This window comes from Borostomias antarcticus (assembly GCF_949987555.1).
Source record: "Borostomias antarcticus genome assembly, chromosome: 19".
Lineage (NCBI taxonomy): Eukaryota > Metazoa > Chordata > Actinopteri > Stomiiformes > Stomiidae > Borostomias > Borostomias antarcticus.
In genome coordinates, this window is record NC_140252.1 from 15172309 (window position 1) to 15181986 (window position 9678).

A 9678-nucleotide genomic window follows, 5' to 3' on the forward strand; every position below is an offset into this window, starting at 1 on the left:
GACCCCTTGTACAGTAGTAGCCTATAGTATCGGTATGGTTAGGGCTATCAAGAGGCCGACTGCAGCAGGAATATTGGTCGCCAACATTGAGCCCAATTGCTTTCCAGAGTTAGAGTGGCTGTAGGCAACTTGATGAAATTCATTTGTAGGCCTACAGGCAGATGTCTATGTTTGCTATGTCAAAAGCTACCATCTGAGTTTCGTGACGCTGACTCCAAAGCTAGTTTATACCATGGATGTATTAATAGAATAGGTTTATACATTGGATGTTTGCTTGCTAGCTAGCCAGTATACGAAATGCAGTCACGCAAAAACGAGACGAAGACCAACTTCCACTGCTGAGGGTCAGTTCTGCAGCCAGGTTGGCTAACAAACCGGCAGAATGTCAATTTCTGTTCAATGTGGTCGTTGGCACTAAAGTCGGAACGGCGCCACATTCAACCTGCAGTCAAGTATTACATCCGTACTGTGAATGATTAGCCTGGCATCGGCGTTCAGTTGTATATAGCTAGTTTAGCAGGGTGGTGATTTTAGATTATTTTCTTTATAAATTACCGTGATTATATTTGCTAATTTAAGAGTGGCCATTCAGTTGGTACGTATGCATAGAGTTGTAAATCGTTCAGCCCGCTTATTTTTCCTAGTCACGGTGGCCGAGAGGTTAAGGCGTTGGACTCGAAATCCAATGGGGTTTCCCCGCACAGGTTCGAATCCTGTTCGTGACGATACGATATTTTCTGGACCACGGAAATGCTAGAGTGAGCAACGTGTCGCATACCATTCGTAATTATTTAATTTATTAACTTTAGTTCGTTTAAAAGGCTCGTTCAATGTAGGCTACACTATATCGCTTTTTAAATTGTGGGACTGGTTCTCACGCAGTGGCTGTAAACCCTGTAAAGTTTATGAAATTATCCTCCACAACCAGGTAGAATTTAAATAATTTTAGTCAACTATTCAAATCCAAAAATTTGACATTTTACAACAAAGGATATAATTAACTCTACTTTGCTTTACTTGTTCCAACTCCCTTTATGAAACCAGAATGCCCCATACTGAACATGTGGGTGCCCCCTAGTGGGTGGAATAAAGTATGAAATATGAACGTCATGAATGGGAAACAACAAGATATAAGAAATATCACATTACAACGTGGACTGTACGCTTTAAAGACCCCCCCACACACACACACACAGACACAGACACCCGTCCTCACCAGCCTGTCCTTTCTCCAGTGGGTTAGTTTTGGTTGGTCACGCCATGTCTGGGATTCTACCACACGATGCCCTTCTCTTGATAAAAGATATTCAACCAGGATTTTAAAATATTAGACTAATGCATTTTTTATTGTGTTGGAAATGGGAAAGTCTAATTTTACAAGAAGTCTTCGTATTTCATTCAAGTTCAAATGGTTTGGGGTAAAATGTTGACAATTGACAATTAAATGTCATAGTACTTGATGTAGTAGGCTACTTTGGTGTTAGTGTTAATAACATATGTGATCAGTGTTACTGTAGATCACAGTTCTGCCCCCCCCCCCCCCTCCCCCTCCTGTACACACACACTTCCCGGAGGTTTGTCAAAAACAAAGAATGGTGTTCGCTCCCGTAAGGAACTCTATCCCCTCTCCTGTATCCCATGTATTGTAAGGAACTCTCTCTCCCCCCTCTTCGAACTATGTTCCATGTATTGTGTTAGGTTAGTATTGTTGTAAGATAATTCCCTAAGTTAGGCACAGCAGTTTAGTACAGCTTCAGTAATTGTGTTTGTGTCAGTGTTTTCATCGAGGGGAGGGTCACTGAAGTGACCTGGAGTCTGTGCGCACACAAACAAACACACCCACACACTCATATTTATTATCAATTAGTTGTGGAATGTAATTTGTATGGTCCTCATTTTCCACTGTGCCTCCTCTTTCCTATCTTCTGCTTTCCTTCTTTCTCCAGAAAAAGTTGGAATCCATCACAAATCCTCATGTCAGCCAGTAGGCTACTTTTTTGCTGTACCATTTTCAAACACCAGATGGCAGCTATGTGCAATTTAGTAATCATGCTTTTTTGTGAAGTCACTGAGTGGATTCAAAAGTCTCCAAAGTATTTCAACTACAGATGTGATAACACAGTTAATATTAAAACAGCATCTAAAGGAACCCCCGCCTATATCCTATCCCTTATTTTCTGTAGTTTGACTCCATCCTTCCCATTGTAGGATAAGTATCTTACATATCACCTCATCATCAACTCATTTCCCTTACAAAGAACATTCACATGTCACTTGACCAGTCGTGTAGTTGAGGGTATACAAAGGTATACGGAGTATACCCACTTCTTTATCACTGGACCCACCGTATACCCACTTCTTTAAACACCACAAGTGTAACATTTCTGCTACGATATACCCACTTCTTTAATCAGAGTATATCCACTTCTTTACTGACCACTACACCCCTGCACTTGACCCAAACTGATAGCTTTAAACCATATAACTCCTTATTTTCTATGATTCCCATAAAATTGCCACCTAATGGGTTAGGGTTAGCTAAGTCTTAAAACCTAATGGCACGCTTACACGCCAGTCTTGATACCTTGAACACTGCAGTCTGTACTGGGCCATTGTGAATGGAGTTAACAGGGGCAGCGTTTATTGAAGGTGGCACTAATACCACATCAAAGGATATGCAGTGGTACTTTTGCATAGCTGTAAAAGCTGTACAGAACATAGCTCTCAGTAATGAAGTGTGGAGATCAGGGGATCTGTGAGAGAATTCCTAGCCTCTGGATGTAGGCCTACACCGCCAGTCAGCACAGAGGTCAATACTTGACTTAAAGCAGTTAAGTCATGTGTGGGACCCCCGTCCCGAGTAGAGGATTAGGACAGCGTGATGGAAGGACACAGAACATTTTCTTTGAAGGTAGAATCACTCTTAGGCGTTTTTTGGGCCCATAAAAAAAGTTGTACCGCGTAACAGAGTCCGTTGCTAAAACACTCGGTAAATAATGGCTGTTGTCCCAGCTCATGACAAAGAACGTGTCCCAAAAAACGAACAATAAGCGGAGTGTACGCAGGGGCATGTGATGTTGCTGATGAGTGGAGCGGGTCAGGATGAGCAGAGAACGGCAGATCTGAGCCTCATCATGTCAGCGCACGTAGGCTACTGCTCAGCATATATGAACCACTCCCTTGTTTGGATGAATTACAGGGCTGAGTGTCTGTGGTGAGCTGTGGAGACGTGGCCTGTCCTCTTTCCCCACAGAAGGACACTGGATGGCTTTCATATGGTTCGGTCTTTTACGATCGCTCACATGCAGGACTGGGATAAAAGTTGAATAAGGTTCAGGTTCATGCAGGGAACACAATTTTATGCGCAACCATTTTCTGATAAACATACAGCAGCAATTGAACTACGGATAAAACAAATGCGCGTAAACACATTTGTTTTGTATGTCGAAAAGTCAGCGTCCCTCTCCAAAGCTCAACACAACAGACACTTGTCTTTATGCTTTACTTTAGGACGCAACTGTTCTGAAACAAGTGCACAGTGAAACGTGTAGGCTACTCCACTCCTGACATGTCATCATCATGTAGAGTTGTTGAATGAAATTGGTCTTTGTTTAAAAAAAAAACATCTCGGCTTTATTTGTTTAGGACAGTGTAAGGACCGACAGGAAAGGTGGGGGAGAGAGAGAGAGCAGGACATGCAGCAAAGGGCCCCGGACCGGATTTGAACCCGCCCCGCTGCGGTAAGGAGCACCGCCACCACAGTACGCGCCCCAATCCCATGAGCCACCGAGGTGCCCCAAAATCGGTCTTCTTCTCGTTGATCTAGCGGTCAGTAAAATGTGTGCCGGACACGCACGCACTAACACACAGATCTGAAGTGGTCTTCCACTTCAGCGTTGCCGGGTGGGGAGCAGTTAACAACATGGCTTCTTAAGACTAATAATTCACAGACATATTCTATAGGAAGATACAGTATACAGTACCAGTCAGCAGTGTGCTTTTAGTAACCTGTAGATGGCTAGCTGTAGCAGTGTGGGCCAGGCCTCGGTTATGGCTAAGGGACTGGGGATAGCCTGCTGTTTTCCATTAGTCTGTCGGTCTGAATGGTATGTCCGGCTGTTGGGAGGTTTTACAGCCAGACAAACGCCAGGGGGAGGACGAGGCTGGCTGCCCTCCAACAGTCAAACCCTCTCCCCGGGCTAGGGAGGCAGCCTGGCCACCCCGTCTGCCCCTTCCATAGTCTAAATAACGCCCTTTCTCTAGGCCCGAGTAGCAAGCTTGTCTGTCTGAACTGTTTACCGCCACCGGATAATCAGTGGGTTCGAGGAGGGACACAGAGTGAAGAAGAGAGCGAGAAAGACAGACACTTGGAGAGAGGAAGCAACAAAAAAAAAGCAACTCACTATCTGAGCTGTTTACAGTCATTGGATAATGAGTGGTTAGAGGAGGAAGAGAGAATAATACAACAGGAAGGGAGGAAGAGAGACAGACAGAGGGGTGTGTGTGTGGAGGGGGTGGAAGAGAGAGAGAGAGAGGGAGGGGTGTGTCAGGAATAGAAAGGAGGATGTGACAGCGAAAAGGATGGGAGGGCAAAACATACTGGAGGGAGGAGGGGTAGTGGAGGGATTGTGGTAGGGACAACTAAGGCTAGTACAAGCTAGTACCAGAGAGAGGCTGAAGAACATAGAAGAACAGGCTAGTACTAGTTATTCATCTCAACTTGATTTAAATAATAGAATTGGAGAAGCTGCTTTCATCCACTGTGCACCTATAGCCTCGCATAGCCAGAGCTATCTCCACACTTTGTTTCGCGCTGGTGAAAGGTCTGGCTGCAACTCATTATCATTCTGAGATAGGGGGAATAAACACTATTTCTTTAAACCAATCGCAATCGTCTTGGGCAGCGCTGTTTTTTGTATTTTTACAAAATAGTGTCGGGGGATTGAATCTGATTGGCACCGCTGGAATTGAGCTGCGCCAATAAGAGGCTTGTCTCAAAAACCTACATCCTATGAATCAGACTATGCACCTAAATTGTGGAACACCAAAAAGTATTAGAATGGGCTCAGTGGACATTTTTAAACAGCAACTGTCTTGAGAACATACCTTTTTAATCTAGTTTATAATTAATTAGCAACAATCCTTTAATGATTTATAAATATTTATTTAATCCGTTCTGTCATTATTTTTCTTTAATTTTTTTTTTTTTTTTTAACGTAACATACCTGTTTTATGCCTCTTGGATTGGGTAGTTTATTTTATTGTGGTTTATTATTATTTTTTAATTTTGTTGTGTGCTGAAATGCTGCAGTCTCTGTATGAAAATTGCTATACAAATAAAGTTTATCATTCTTCTTCTTCTTATTAATAATAACAACAATAATAATAATAATAAAAACAAACAAACAAAGTCAAACAAAATCAGACATATTTCATGACGGTAACTGCAGTAACTTATGGCAAAGGAAAATTACATGTCTGTTTCATTGCAAGAATGAGATGCTGAGAATGACTGGTGTCTGGTGTGCTGGACCAACAGCAAACTAATAAGAAGTCAAAAGTATGTACGCTAAGTAATTACTGCTGCTCAGCAAGGGACCCCAAACAATGTTGTTTCTCTCAGAGATGGTCTTGGCCCTGTGCCAAGCACGCAAGGAAGCAGCTGCCCATTCTGAGTTAGTCATTAGATTTTTGTTCCACTCACCAGGGTTACGGCTGACAACACTGACACATTCTCACTGGAAGTGGCACTGACTCATTTCAAAAACACTGGAGCCTAATCCAATCATTTCAGCCAATACAGACGTGTGTATCGAGTCATGAATGCATGTATATGAGCTAAAGTAAACACAGACAGAGTAGCGCGCAGCTCCTGATTAATCCATACAGGGCCTAGTGTAACATAATGAGTAAAACTTTCCCCCGGAGTAGAGCTGATGTCATGAGGGGGAGAAATTACAGTTGGGTTGGCTATTTTTAGGTGGGTTCGACCCTCACATGGAGCTTGACTGTGTGGTTTCCCCCAGCGTCGCCCAGAGCGGGGGTCTCAACACTGATACAGTCAGCGGAAACGGAGCTCCAGAGGCTGCTTTCCACTGCTGAGGACAATGAGAGTTGTGTCAGAGAGGCTCTTCGGCCCTCTCTGTGAAAACACAGATCTCCTTGGCATCGTCGTACACACATGATATAAATTATTTTATGAACTGGGAAGAATATGAGTCTGATGACTTGCATTAAGTTTTGAGTTCAGACCAACAATGTTGTCTTGTCTATCAGAAATGGGAATGCATTCAGCATTAGGATATACAGCAAATGAGACATTTATTAGAAACATATTTTGGGTATATGATCTTCACAGGTAAAAAAGAGCCTTTGATTTACACACATCTGTTTTCTTTCATAGATATGTTTACTCAACCAACATTCTTTGGCTTTTCTGGATCCTCATCCTGTCCTATTGCAAATATCTACTGCCAAGTTTATTTGGTACATTTTGTTCTGAGTTATAACTTGTTATAACTCGTTTCACACACATTACATGTTTGTTATATACGTAAAGGTTATCCAGTTTTACTGTCAGTGTTACAGAGCATGTTTCAGAGACAGTAGGACTCAGCCATTCCAGTCCGTGTTTCTTCCACCACCCCCCTGCCATGTGGCTAGCAGAGCTTTGCCCGGACATATGTTTTTGTTTAGCTTTGTGAATAAATAGGAAACTTGGAGGGCGGGGGAATCACTGGATCATTTCACTTCATTTAGTTTTCAGTCTCTTTAAGCCGTTTGAAACATTCATTTATCATCAAAAGATATTCAATTTGCTCTAAAGTTGCACCGAAAATTGGTCAAAATCGGTGTGTCTGGGTTAGGGTTAGTCTGTGTGCTTGGACTCGAGTTTGAGAAAAGACTCAGCCACAGCAGACAAAACAGCTGGGAGTTTTAGTTGACATGTGCCACTATTGCTCTCATCTGGCAAAGAGACACGGAGCCTGTCTAAGGAAAAGGAGAATGACAGAGTTCTCGCCATTCTTAAAAGCTCATATTTTCACACTTGTTATCACGTGTCTTTAATTTGAGCCTTGGAATATTTGCTTAAGAAATGCTTTGATAATCTACAGTATGTTTTACACTGTATACATCAGAATTACACTGGAATCCCCATGTAGGAGTCACACATTCATTGTATAACTCATTCATGCAGAGAAAAATATTAGATTAACCACGATTTGCAGTGAACAACTTGCTGGAACAAGGAACATAAGGATCCATTCAAAGTCTATCAGGATATCAAATACATATCAAATACACCACCTCTAAACTCCCTCAGACGCTATCCTAATAAATACATTTACCTATCCATTATATTAAAAAATAATGGAATATAATAATAATTGGAATTATGATTGTGTGTATAAAGTGGAATGTTTGGCTGTATCAAGTATTTCCATTGGTCTTACAATTTACAACCCTGTTGTTGAAACAGCGTGTTATAAGTGGTGTTATTAGATCTGGAATGTACCTCAAGCAGAGTAACCTTAACACTTCCCTGAAAAGCGGCAGTCATTTCAGTAACAGTAGAATGTTCCCTTCATTCACTAGGCTGCAGACTCCCAACTGCCCTCCACTCTCAAACCAGTTGAGGCAGTCTTCTGGTCAGATGTCCAGATCGTCCGGCCGGGTGCGACTGCTCGCCCGGCTGCTGGGCCGAACTTCCATGTGTTTTAGCAGGTGAAGCTCTTTCCCCAGACTAATTTTCCCCGCGAGGTCAAAGCCCTGGGTGTGGCAGTTGGACTTGTTCGGCCCTATCTGGCCCAACTGATTCTGTTCCGTGCTGTAGTTGGTCCAGTTCTGCTCGTTAGCCTGCTTGTGGTAGTTGTTGCAGGAGTTGGTCTTCTCGGCCGTGTCTAGGTTGTATCCCAGGTTGGACATGGGCGCTGAGGGCGGGCAGCCATTGCAGTAGATGTAGGACATGTCCTGAGTACCAGGCCTCAGCTTGCTGTTGCCATGGTAATCATTATCAGGACCCTTGAATGCGTCTTTAATCCTTTTGAACAAGATGTAGAGTAATTCCACGATGTTCAGGGCCAACGAGACCAGGGACACCACCAGCATGAAGATGATGAAGACCGTTTTCTCCGTGGGGCGGGAGAGGAAGCAGTCGATCTTGTGGGGGCAAGGGAAACGCTCGCACTCGTAGCGGGCGGCCAGGCTGAAGCCGTAGATGTACCACTGGATCACCAGAAAGCCCACCTCGAAGACGGACTTGAACACGATGCTGATGACGTAGGTCTGGAGGAGGGCCCCCTTGATCTTGATTTTCCCGTGCTCCTCCAGGCCGTACTTCACCTTCTTCATCTCGATCTTCTTGAGGGGCGCGTCCACGTCCCCCCCCTGGCTCTGGATGGCCCTCAGCCTCTCCTCCTTCAGGCTCAGCTTCTCCTCCTTGTGGATCAAGTAGAAGACGTGGCAGAGGTAGAGGAGGGTGGGCGTGGACACGAAGATGATCTGCAGCACCCAGAAGCGCACGTGCGAGATGGGGAAGGACTTGTCGTAGCACACGTTCTCACACCCCGGCTGCTGGGTGTTGCACTTGAAGGCGGACTGCTCGTCGCCCCACGCCGACTCCACGGCCGTCCCCAGGACCAGGATCCTGAAGATGAAGAGGACGGACAGCCAGACCTTCCCCCCTGCTGTGGAGTAAGCCTGCACCTTGTCCAGAAGTTTCCCTAATGCGCTCCAGTCACCCATACTGGGTCAGGTCTATCTGTTGGAGGAGGGGGAGGAGGAGAGTCTTATGAAAGCCACATATTACAGCAATCTTGCTTCATAACCTGGCCTCTCTTTTAGGTTAGATGTCATATTCTTAATCTTAATCAACCAAAAATATATCACAGTATTCCCCTCACCCATCTCATCAAGGTCACTATTAACCCTCAGTTAATGCACATCCTTTTGTTATGTTAAAACCATGGCATGAAGCAGGCCCAAAAAAGCTACCTTTTTATTTAGCTTGCTCTATACCTCCAGTTCACATACTGTAAATTAGCCTAAGAATGAATGTCTAACACATGAAAACACCAATATATCGGAAGGCATCTTCTCTTTCATGCGTTTTTACACGATCCACGTGTTGGTCAAAGTCACATTTCGTTAACAGTCTTGAAATGTAGGCTATTAGGCCTATTCGTAATTGCCAGATTTTGAGACCCAGGGGATCGAGCCTGGTATGTTTTCTCACAGTTTCTATGTCTTGAATAGCCTAATTAAGATTGTTACCTAACTTAAAAGGTCGCAAGAATGCGCTTCGATTTTTGGGGCAGCTGATCCACCAACGTTCGACCGCAAAAACAGAAATAGTAAACCACTAAACTGTCTGATATTTAACATCTGTAGGCTAATTATCACTTTAGAGTCGCAGGCTGCATCACACTTACCTGAAAGATGCCGAAATCAAGTAACCCTAACGAGGCAAGACGGTCTTCGTCCAAGTCTTTTGGGAAAATCTATGTCGCGTGGAAACATATATGAGATCATATCAAAGCTGACATTTGGCAAGTCATTCTAAGTCCCTGTTATATGTCCTCACTGCATCCTCATTCGTTGTTTAAAATCGTCTTCACTCGGAACTACAAGTTTGGATGGTTTGAAAAAGTTAGAAATCACCTGATTCCTGACGTACGA

The 9678-nt window shown here is 43.8% G+C and overlaps 1 protein-coding gene across 1 annotated transcript; it reads right to left on the reverse strand.

The window, feature by feature from the left end:
* Positions 1-6454: 6454 nt before the first annotated feature.
* gja1a (gap junction protein alpha 1a) lies at positions 6455-9589 on the reverse strand. Its single transcript, XM_084453295.1, has 2 exons — positions 9432-9589; positions 6455-8761 (listed from the first exon to the last, which is right to left on the reverse strand). The coding sequence occupies exon 2, from the start codon at positions 8743-8745 to the stop codon at positions 7651-7653; it is 1095 nt and encodes a 364-aa protein (XP_084309421.1). The 5' UTR covers positions 8746-8761; positions 9432-9589; the 3' UTR covers positions 6455-7650.
* Positions 9590-9678: the final 89 nt, after the last annotated feature.

Coding starts and splice junctions, on each gene's coding strand:
- gja1a (XM_084453295.1), bottom strand. CDS start 8,745: ATGGGTGACTGGAGCGCATTAGGGAAACTTCTGGACAAGGTGCAGGCT.